Source organism: Mus pahari, chromosome 1, assembly GCF_900095145.1.
Source record: "Mus pahari chromosome 1, PAHARI_EIJ_v1.1, whole genome shotgun sequence".
Lineage (NCBI taxonomy): Eukaryota > Metazoa > Chordata > Mammalia > Rodentia > Muridae > Mus > Mus pahari.
In genome coordinates this window covers 96375810-96387715 of record NC_034590.1, presented here as the reverse complement: position 1 = coordinate 96387715, position 11906 = coordinate 96375810, and the positions used below count along the sequence as shown (strand labels likewise).

At 45.3% G+C, this 11906-nt stretch overlaps 1 protein-coding gene across 3 annotated transcripts in view; it reads left to right on the top strand.

Moving 5' to 3' along the window:
• The window catches only part of Tmem219 (transmembrane protein 219), a 28682-nt gene that overhangs the window by 13258 nt on the left and 3518 nt on the right, over window positions 1-11906 (top strand). The window contains exons 2-5 of one of the 3 annotated variants that reach the window (XM_029541143.1): window positions 2565-2683; window positions 4470-4671; window positions 4756-4945; window positions 9693-9922. In XM_029541143.1, coding sequence (XP_029397003.1) covers window positions 2592-2683; window positions 4470-4671; window positions 4756-4945; window positions 9693-9922 — 714 coding nt within the window. In that variant the 5' untranslated portion in view covers window positions 2565-2591. Of the gene's footprint in view, window positions 1-2564; window positions 2684-3420; window positions 3470-4469; window positions 4672-4755; window positions 4946-9692; window positions 9923-11906 lie in introns of those variants that run through there. The other 2 variants (XM_021212754.1, XM_021212746.1) reach the window with 2 other exon arrangements.

The following is an 11906-nucleotide window of genomic DNA, read 5'->3' as shown; positions in this document are numbered from 1 at the left end:
AAAAAAAAAAAAAGTAGAATCATTCACTATAGGGCTGGTCATCTCACATAGGTGGAGCCATACATTATTATCTTGTACATCTCCTGTCAGAGAAATTATACACTATTTTCTTGTGCATCTCATAGAGTGGAATCGTTCATGCCTTAAACATCTCATATACATTCTGTCCTCTTGTGTGTCTCATACAGAATGAATCATTTCTTATTGTCTTGAGCATTTCATGTTGGTAGAATCCTATACTCTCCCTTTTCTCCATCTCATGGTGGTATGCAATCATCTTGTGCACTTCATGTAGTCAGAATCATTAGCTATTTCCCTGTGCATATCATCTGGTGGAACCCTGTTATTGCCTTGTACATCTTGTATAGGTGGAACCATTCACTTACTATCTTGTGCCTCTCACTGAGGTGAAGTCATCTGCTCTGTTTCTGTTCATCTCATAGAAGGGACCCATAAGCTAATGTTTTGTGTATCACGTGTCAACTGGATCATTCACTTTTGTCTTGCGTACCTCATATGAGTGATATCATTTACATTTGTCTTTTGCATCACAATATACTGATGGGATAATTTGTTATTATTCTTGCTTATCTCGTACATGTGCATTCATATGCTGTTGTCTCATGCATCTCATGGGACATGCATGTCTCAGTGGAGTCATATACCGTTGTCCTACACATCCCACAAAGTTGGGAGCATATGATATTGTTTTATGTATATTATATATGTGGAATCATTTGCTTACTGTCTTGTACATCTCAGGTTGGTGTAATCATAAGCAATTATCCATCACATCACATATTAGTGGAATCGTATGCTATCATCTTGTCTAGCTTATATAGGTGGAATCCTTTATTATTGTGTTATTTATCATGTACAGGTGGAATCACACACTATTTTCTGGTGAATATTATGATGATGAACTTACATGCCATTGTCTTGAGGCTCTCATGGATGTGGATCGTCTTGTATAGATATTTGCTATTGTCTTGTACATATCATACAGTTAGAATAATATGCTATTGTCTTGAGGGTCTCATGTAAGTGGAATCCCATGCCGCCTAGTTGTTTTCTGCACCTCATGTTGTTGGTGTCACACACTTGGATGCTGTGCATTTCCTGTAGTTGGAATCATACATTACTGTCTTATGTATCTCACGGAGTTAGAATAATTCCCTTGTTTACTTTCTGCATCTCATTCAGGAGAATCCTTTGCTACTGTCCTGTACACATCATGTGACTGGAATCATGTGCCTGGGTCATACACTATTGTCTTGTTTGTTTCATATATTTGGGATCATTTGCTACTGTCTTTTGGTGACTGATACATTTTACATTTCACTCAGCATAAAATGCCCTAATATGTAGCCAAAGATGGTGTCCCCTAAATTCCTTGTCCTGCTGCCTCTACTTCATGGATGCCAGAGACACTGACATGCAACACCGTGCATAACTTCCCTTCCTCTTCAGAGTTGAGTAATATTCCCTCACATGTTGAGTGACTCACACTTGGATTAGCCATTCTTTCATTCTAGGGATGTTTCACTTTTAGCTCTTGTGAATAATCTTCTTAGGAATATGGGTGTCTTAGTCAAGCTTTCTATTCCTGCACACACATCATGACCAAGAAGCAAGTTGGGGAGGAAAGGGTTTATTTGGCTTACATTTCCACATTGATGTTCATCACCAAAGGAAGTTAGTACTGGAACTCAAGCAGAGCAGGAAGCAGGAGCTGATGCAGAGGCCATGGAGGGATGTTCCTTACTGGCTTGCTCAGCCTGCTTTCTTATAGAACCCAAGACTACCAGCCCAGGGATGGCACCACCCACAAGGGGCCCTTCCTCCTTGATCATTAATTGAGAAAATGCCCAACAGCTAGATATCATGGAGACACTTCCCCAACTGAAGCTCCTTTCTCTGTGATAACTCCAGCCTGTGTCAAGTTGACACACAAAACCAGCCAGTACAATGGGTGTACAAAGTCTCACAGAGACATTGTTTCAAATTTGGGGAGTAATTTTATATCCAGAAGTAGAATTATAACCACATGGTAATACTATTCCTGTTGATTTTCCTTTTTAGGAAAAGTCAAATTCTTCCCCATAACAGTTATACCATTTTATGTTCCTACCAACAGCGTTCAGCCGAAGTTTCAGTTTGTCCGTATATTTACCAACACTTGCTACTGTCAGATCTCTTATGGTAGCTACACTAATGGATAGATAGGAATGATACCTCATGTTGTTTTTTTTTTTTTTTGCTTTATTTACATATTATGAGAACTGTTCTGGACTAAAACCAGTGGTACAAATGTTCTCCTTTAGAGAACCATGTTCCACACCTTTAATCCCAGCACACAGGAGGCAGAGGCTGGTGGATCTCCGTGTTCAAAGTCACTTTGGTCTATATAAGTGAGTTCCATGTCATCTGCACAGTGAGACCCTGCCCCTACCCTAAACCAAATGTTCTCCTTTAAAGGGAACAATCTTATCCCCAGGACAACATGGTTATTATGGCTTTTGCAGAATTGGATTTATTCATCTTGTTGTTGTTTGGTTTTGGAGGGATCCCAGGCTGGCTTCGAACTCCTGATGCTCAGACCTCCACCTCTGGGGTTACAGGACTGCATCGCCAGAATGAGGATGAGCCTGAGTTCCTGGCTCCATGCCTTATGCTGTTTCCGGTAAGATGATATTCCCACTAAAAGGCTAACAGAGTGAGAAGAGACATTCTCCTATGAACAGCCTTGCAACTCCAGGGTCCTGAGCACTTAGGGACCTCTTAAGAAAAGAGCCAAAGTCCAAGGGCAAGGTGTATATTAAGCATTTGAGAGGGCAGAGAAGAGCAGAACCTATACACTACTCTCCGAGGGGAGGGGTAAAGTCCCATCCTTCCCAGAGGACTCCAAGTCCTTCCCGGAAACCTGGGCGCGGCCAGGCTGTGCGAATGGCACAGGTGGGTCCCGAGCATCAGAAAAGTGACTTCGAGCGTGGTGGCGCACGCCTTTAATCCCAGCACTCCAGAAGCAGAGGCAGGAGGATTTCTGAGTTCGAGGCCAGCCTAGTCTACAGAGTGACTTCCAGGACAGCCCGGACTACACAGAGAAACCCTGTCTCGAAAAAAAACAAAAAAAAAAAGTGACTTCGGTGAGGTTCCGACCCTCCTGCACTCTCTCAGGAGGGAGACCCTGAGATATCCAAACGGTTAGCACGGCCTCCCTCGCCTGTTGCTAGTTTTATCACCTCCTCCCGAATTACTCCCTCCACTTGACCCATTGGGTAACTTTTCTTTCGGTTTGGCCGGAACCAGGCCAGGGAGTAGCCAGCAACCTTTCCACCCGTGGACACCGCGCATGCGCGTCTGGACGGACTGGGGCGGGGCCGGAGCGGGCACGCGCGAGCAGGGCCACGCCCCTCCGCCACGCCACCCATGACGTCACGGGGCGCCGGCCTCTGCCCGGCTGCAAGCGGTGAGAGCTAGTGGCGAACAAATCTGATGCCGCTTGATCGGGAAGGGATGCGGGTGTCGAGATCCTTCTGGAGGGGGCTTTGGGGAGGACGGGAGGTCCAGATGCACCAGCCGCTACTGCCCCTCAGGCTCTGCCCTCCCTCCTCCTACCCTCCCCCTTGCAGAAATGCCGGGACGTGGAGCCACGCAGGGGCCGAGCATATGTGACACCTGTGTTTCCCAGCGGCTTCCACACTTTCCCACGCTCTCCCCCCTCCCGCCCACCTTATACTGATCTCCTGCCTTCCAGATGTTTATTTTCATCAGTCTATCGCTTCTTGCCTGGAATAGGGTACTCGGAAATGGGAGACGGATTTTAGACCGTAGCCCTACCACTTGTGAGTCCCTGGGCTTCAGAATTCTACTGGCTTCTGATCTTAAGGATCAGTATGACACCAATAAAAAGAAAGGAGATGGACGTCTGTTGAATTCCTGCATGGCCAAGTACTGAGCAAACAGCTGCCCAGTCGAATCCTCATTACTTGGTGTTCTTAGAACTTCCTTTCACGACATCCTAACCTCACAGGCAACCAGCTGGCTTGGTTGCATTTGTGAGCGATTCCATTCCTACCTGGCTAGTTAGCTTAACTCCAAAATGCGAACTCTGAACCCACCTGACACTTCCGGTCTGGATTGTGACTTGGCTGCCAAAGCCTAACCCCAGATCAACTGCTTCCTCTTTCTCCAGCTGAGAATTCGTTTCACATCTCTTTTGCCAGTACAGAATGCTCTTCCCTACTTCTCCTTTGGATATTTCAGAAACGAAAGAAAGCTTTTTTTAAGTGCTGTAAGGAGGCGAACTTTTGGAGTACAGAATCTTGGATTTTGGTCTTGGCTCTGTCACTTTCTGCGTGGCCTTGAGCAAATTCATTGTCTCCTAGCTTTAGGTTGTCTTTGCATGACATGGGTGAGTGCCCTCTGACCCGCAGGCTCTTGTCTAGTTCTCCCTTACTGTCCTCCAGCAGGCACTCCAAGGAGGCCCAGACCCCTCTGCTCCCCATGGGCAGCTGCCAGGCAGGGCACAACTTGCATCTCTGTCTGGTTCATCACCCACCTTTGGTCTGTGCCACTTTGATCCTGCTGCTCCTTGGTCTTTCTGGCCTGGGCCTTGGTGGCTTCCTCCTCACCCACACAACTGGCCTCCGTAGCCCTGACATTCCCCAGGTAAGTGCCCGGGGGCTCACCCTTGTGTGTGTCCCACCCCTGCTGCTCTTCTCACCTCTCTGTCGCTCTCCTTTTTGCACGCAGGATTGGGTTTCCTTCTTGAGATCTTTTGGCCAGCTAAGTCTATGCCCCATGAATGAGACAGTCACAGGGACGTGGCGAGGGCCTCACGTCGTCGGCTTACTGACCACTTTGAACTTCGGAGATGATCCAGACAGAAACAAAAACCAAACATTCCAAGCCAAGATCCATGGTAGTCAGCTAGGATTGACAGGTGAGACCCGGGGAAAACGGCGGTCCAGCGTCAGGACATTTAGGGTTGGGCCTGACTTCTGACTTCACCAGACTGATAACTTGGACACATCTGTACACCTTAGTGACTTTTGCTATGACACAGGCCAGATAGGATGAGATACTTAAAGTGAATGCTGTCACAGTATAGGTTCTGTGTTTTGGCTTTGCTGTTCCTGGTCCAAGTTTCTTCAACTCTGTCCTAAAATGTACCAAGAGGCCTTGGGTTTAAAAGCAAGTGCCCTGCCCCATTATGCATAGAGAGGTAGATACGAAGAGAGAGCGCAAGCATGCCAGACTTCCTGGGTTATAGAGTGAGTTCCAGGTCATCCCGGACTACATGGCAAGATCTGAAACCCCCTCCAAAATGTATTTCACTCATTTAAAGTATACAACTAAGTTACTTTTGGTCTGTTTTTTTTTTTAAAGATTTATTTATTATATGTAAGTACTCTGTAGCCATCTTCAGACACCCCAGAAGAAGGCATCAGATCTCATTACAGATGGTTGTGAGCCACCATGTGATTGCTGGGATTTGAACTTAGGACCTTTGGAAGAGCAGTCAGTGCTCTTAGCCACTGACCCATCTCTCCAGCCTACTTTAGTCTGTTTACCCAACTGTGGAACCACTTTGAAATCCATATATATTTCTATCTATCTATCTATCTATCTATCTATCTATCTATCTATCTATCTAATCTAAGTGGAGCTAAACCATAGCTTTTCTGCACCTCTTCTCCCCAGGTTCCCAGGCCTTCACAAATCTGCTTTCTGTTTCTGTTAATTTGCCTATTCTGGACATTGCTACAATATGCATTCCTTTGTGACAGGCTTGAGATAAGATTTTTAAGGTTCATCATGTAGTAGCATTATTTCATTTCTTTTTATTGTTGAATAATATTCTTGGGTGAGTAGTCTACATTTTTTTTATTGGTTTTTCGAGACAGGGTTTCTCTGTGTAGCCCTGGCTGTCCTNGCCTGCCTCTGCCTCCCAAGTGCTGGGATTAAAGGCGTGCGCCACCATGCCCAGCTAGTATTCTACATTTTTATGTATCTGTTTATCATTTGATTGACATTTAGTTTGTTTTCATTTTGGGCCATTAGAAATTACGCTGTGAGCCGGGCATGGTGGAGCACGCCTTTAATCCCAGCACTTAGGAGGCAGAGGCAGGCGGATTTCTGAGAGGCCAGCCTGGTCTACAGAGTGAGTTCCAGGACAGCCAGGGCTACACAGAGAAACCCTGTCTCGAAAAGAAAAAAAAAAAGAAAAAGAAATTACGCTGTTTCAGCCTGGTCTGGTGCTCATTCCTTTATTCCCAGCACCGGGCAGATCTGTACAGGCCAGCCAAGTCTACATAAGACCCTGTCTCCCCCAAAAGGAAAAGAAACCCAAAAAGAAATTATTGCTGTTCTTAACACTAGTTTTTGTGTGGACATATATTTTAGTACTATTGAGAATATAGTCACACATGGAATATAGGATAGCTCTCTGGTAAATCTCTTGGAGAACTTCCAAGCTGATGTACCATTTTATAGACTTATAACTAGAGCTTTGCATTGTCTTCTATTCTCACTAGCACTTTGTTTTATTTGTTTGTTTTTGCTTTTTTGAGACAGGGTCTTTCCACGTAATTCTGATTATTCTAGAACTCGCTATGTAGACCAGGCTGGTCTCAAAGTTACAGAGATCCTCTTGCCTCTGCCTCCTGAGTGTGCGCCTGCCTTCCCCTCATCAGTATCTTCTCTCTCATTTTCATTCTACCTACCCTTGACACAGAGAAGCCCTATTTATCTCACTAGTGATTTTTTCCTGTCTCTTGGCCTTCCCCTTAAGTTGCTAACAGTCTGTCTAACAAGAGTCAGTCAGTGTGAGAAGTAGAACAGAAGGTACAATAAGTTGGTAAAGGAAGACCTCTCACAGATACAGCATCTAAACTTAAGTTTTTAGAATGCTTAGCCACTCCAGGCAACGGGAGTCGCAGACACAAAGCATGCAGATGGGAAGGAACTATAATGTCATGTTTAGGAACTTCCTAGACTCAGTTTGGATGAGGTAGGAAAGAAATGCTGAGTGGGGAAATAGGCCAAAGCAGGAAGTAAAAGCACAGACAGTGTTTTAATTGATTAATTAATTAATTAGTTATGCGGTTACATGTGTCTGTTCATGTGTGTGTGAGCATGTGTATGACCACAGCATACATGTGGAGGTCAGAGGACAACTTGCAGGGCATTGGTTCACTCCTTCTAGGTTCTAGCTGCAATTGATGACATCCAATAAAAGATTTTGTGTGAGCCGGGCAGTGGTAGCCCACACCTTTAATCCCAGCACTCAGGAAACAGAGGCAGGCGGATCTCCCATTTTGAAGTCATCCAGATTTGCAGAGTGAGTTCAGGACTGCCAGGACTATACAGAAATATTCTATTTCAAAAGAACCAATTAGGCCGGGCATGGTGGCGCATGCCTTTAGTCCCAGCACTTGGGAGGCAGAGGCAGGAGGATTTCTGAGTTCGAGGCCAGCCTGGTCTACAAAAGTGAGTTCCAGGACAGCCAGGGCTATACAGAGAAACCCTGTCTCGAAAAACCAAAAAAAAAAAAAAAAAAAAAGAACCAATTAAAAAAAGAAAGATTTTGTGTACAACCCAAAATGGTTAGACTTTATCTAGTACATTGGGCAAACTCAGTCTAACCAAGAAAGGAGTAGGATTGGTCTGTTGAGGGTGGGAGTTAGGCATCAGCATTCCAGCCAGTAGCCCAGCACTGGAGAAACTGAGGCAGAAGCATGGGCTTGGTGACAGTCTGAACTAGGAAGCAAGATACAGAGGTGGATAGTGAAGCACACCTGTGACGCCAGCTCTTAGGAAGGAGAGGCAGAGGCAGGTGGATTTCTCTTGAGTGCTGGGATTAAAGGCATATGCCACCATGCCCGGCCTAATACAGACATTTAAAAAGATTCATTTACATATTTTATGTATATAAGTACTTTGTCTGCATGTACATCTGCACACCAGAAGACACATCAGACAGTTGTGAGCTGCCTTGTGGGTGCTGGGAATTAAACTCAGGACCTTCAGAACAGTGAATGCTCCTAACCACTGAGCCGTCTCTCCAGCCCCCAAAGCAAACATCTTAGTCTATATTGTTTTGGTTTTTTTTTTTTGCTGGTGCTTAAGAGTGACCCCAAGGGCCTCATCTATGCTATTGGGCCAACACCCCTACCTGCTGACATGCTTGCAGTTTTACTTTTGTTTTGCTTTGATTGGCAAGGGGATGGGCAGTCGGAAAACACCCTGTGTAGCTGGCCCTCTCCTTCCAGCTTTACCTGGCTTCTGGGTACCAAGTGCTCCAGTCCTCAGCTTGTACAGCAAGGACTTTTCCTGGATGAGCCATCTTGCTTGTCCCCTTTCTTCTGTTTTAATTACTGTACGTTTGATTTTGGTGTTTCTTAGTTTGTGGCAGGGTCTCATTTAGCCAGAGTTGGCCTCAAACTCACTGTATTGCTCAAAATCCCTGTGCTGTCTGTCTGCCTGCCTCCACCTCCCCAATGTTGGGATTACAGGTGTGTGGTACCCTTCACGCTGGTCTGTGGTCCACACACATTCTATCAAATGAGCTGCATCCCAACCATGTAGAAATTCATACTATAGCACTGAACAAAGAAAAGGTAGGTTCACCAGCAGTTTGGTGAGCATCCTCTTAGCTCCTGTAAAATGAGGAGAGAAGTTGGACACAGTGAGTTGTGCTGACAGTGGGAGGTTGAGGCAGGAGGTCAGCCTTGGCTTCATAATGGTTTCTACACTACTCTGGGCTCTAAACAAACAGAAAGCGTTTGGGTTTGTCTTTCATAGAAATGCCTTCAACACTTTAAAATTGGAATATAACCTGTATTTTCTTTAATCCTTTCTGAAAGCCTTCTTTGGTTTGTATGTTCTTTAGTACATTTGGGTTTCTGACAGTGACATGGATTACTGACAGTTTAACTTTGTGGTTTTTGTACTGAGAATTGCTCCAAAGGTACTTATCAAGTAAACAATCTGTTAATTTTTTTAAATTTATTTTTATATGTATTGAAATTATACCTGCATGTCTATGTGAGGTTATCAGATCTTGGAGTTACAGCCAGTTGTTAGCTGCCATGTAGGTGCTGGGAATTGAACCTGGGTCCTCTGGAAGAGCAGTCAGTGATCTTAACCTACTGAGTCATCCCTCTAGCCCCTTGTCCAGCAATTTGAAACAGAGTGTGAACTTTTAATGGCTTTTGGTGCCATTAAAATAACTGATTTATTTAGATAAGTTAACTCTTTTCTTTTTTTTTCTTTCCTTTGAGACAGGGTTTCTCTCTGTAGCCCAAACTGTCTTGAAACTCACGCTGTAGACCAGGCTGGCCTCAATCAGAGATCTGCCTGCCTCTGCCTCCTGAGTGCTGGCATTCAAGGCAAGGCATGTGCCATCACACCTGGTTTGTATATGTACACATATCTGTGTGTGTGTGTGTGTGTGTGTGTGTGTGTGTGTGTGTATGTGTGTGCCTGTGTGCGTGTGTTTACCAAAGGAGGCCTGAAGAGGGGATCAGACCCCTTGAAGCTGGGGTTTCAGGCAGTTACAAACCTCTAGATGTGTGTGCTAGGAACCAGACCCAGGTCCTCTGGAAGAAGAGTCATTTCTCTTTGCAGCTAGCTATATCTTCAGTATCCCACTCTGTTTTTCACCTTGTGTCTTGTGCCTCTTGCAGGGTCCTCTGCCGGAGAGTCTGTCCTTGTCACAGCCAGAGTGACGTCAGGAAGGACTCCAGGGACCTGCCTATATTTTAGTGGTGTTCCAAAAATCCTGCCCTCTAGCCAACCACCTATATCCTGCTCAGAGGAGGGAGCTGGAAATGTTACCCTGAGCCCAGTGATGGGTGAGGAGTGTGTCAGGGTCTGGAGCCACGAGCGCCTTGCGCTCACCAAGCTGCTTACTTCAGTAAGTGCATAGGTTGATCCTCAAGGTTTTATGTGGAGCACTGTCTGAAAGGGATGCAGAGGCCACTTCACTTAGTAGAGAAGGAATGGGCTTAGTCTGGTGTGGTGCTTTTACAATCCTGGTACTATAGTTTGAGGCTGGAAGGATTGAAAGTCAAGGTCAGCCTGAGCTTCATGATGACCGTGTATTTAAAAAGAGGGAGCAGGCGTAGTTTCCGAGAACCCTGCCTTAGGTTACAGGCAGTGATGCTTAGAGCAAGCGTGGGGTTTCTTAAGCCTCAGCTTCCTCATCTACAAAAGACAAATGTGAAATAATCTACAAATCCCAGTAACTGGGATTGAATAAGAATGACCATAAAGTACTCAGCACAGTACCTGATGCTAACCGGATCTGCTCAGAGACAGCCATTTGCTGTTTGCTGCTGTGGAGCAGCCTGGTTTATGTAGGAGCTCCAGGAGAGCCAGGGCTATTATGATCCTGTCTAAAAAAACAAAATAACAACAACAAACAAAAGAGACTAGGAAGTGTAATTAGAGGCAGAAAGAGGTAGTTTCCGTAATAGAGATATGAGCAGAGTGTTACAGAGACATAAAGCAAGGAGCAGTTAGCCCTAACTTGAATATTTCTAGTAAGAGTTATATATAGTACTTTATAGAATACAAAGAACTTGTATTGTCTCATTTGATCTTAAGACAGTCCTGAGGTAGGTGCTGTTATCCCAGTTTTCAGATGAGGAAAAAGCTTTAGAGGGGATGAAGTGCCTAAAGGCGCACATCTGGTTAAGAGGCAAAGGTAAGGCTGCAGTTCAGCCCCCTTTCCCCGAAGGTGATCCCTCAAGGAGGAAATGAGTGCAGCTCGCCCTTTGGGCATTCGCAGGTGTTTAGGGATGATGTGGAAGGAAGCAGCAGGAGAAATCTGAACCTCAGGGTCAGTTCTGAGCTACTGTGAGTGTTACACTAAGCTAAGCTTTACAGTTTGCCATTGAAGTAGGAGCCATCCAGAGCCCTTGGGGGGGGGGGGACGGCGGCGGCGCTTTCCTGTCTTAGTCCATTGCTGTGAACAGACACCATGACCAAGGCAACTCTTATAAAGGACAACATTTAATTGGGGCTGGTTTACAGGTTCAGAGGTTCAGTTTGTTATCATCAAGGCAGGAAGCATGACAGAGTCCAGGCAGACATGATGCCAGAGGAGGAGCTGAGAGTTCTGCATCTTGATCGGAAGGCAGCCAGGAGCAGACTGACTCTGGCTAGACTTGAGCATATATATGAGACCTCAAAACCCACCCCAGCAGTGACACACTTCCTCCAACGTTACAGCTTCTAATAGTACCGCTCTGCTATGGGCCAAACATATTCAAACCACCACAATGTCTATAATCCCAGCACATGGGAGGCAGAGGCAGGTGGATCTCTTTCTTGAGTTCTAGGCCAGCCTGGTCTACAGAGTTCCAGGACAGCCAGGACTACATAAAGAAACCCTATCTTGAAAAACCAAAATAAATAAATTACGTAACTTTTAAAAGGCCATCTGGGGAAACAGAATTTGGCTCTATTTGCATAGTCTTTAAAATGTGAAGGGCTATCAAGATGGCTTAAGTTAGTAAAGACATTTGCTGGCAACCAGAGTTATGGCTGGAGAAATGGCTCCATGGGTAAGTGCAAAGACTCCCTCAGCAGAGAACTTGGGTTCATTTCCCAGTACCCACATAGCAACTTTCAACTATTTGTTATGTCAGTCGTAGGAGATCTGAAGTCCCCTTCTGGATTCTGCAGGCACTGTATACAGGTAGTTTATAGATATATGTGCACACAAACACCCATGTACAAATACAGATATAAAAAATATTTTGAAGCCGGGCGTGGTGGCACACGCCTTTAATCCCAGCACTGGGGAGGCAGAGGCAGGCGGATTTCTGAGTTCAAGGCCAGCCAGAGTTAGTTCCAGGACAGGCAGGGCTACACAGAGAAACCCTGTCTCAAAA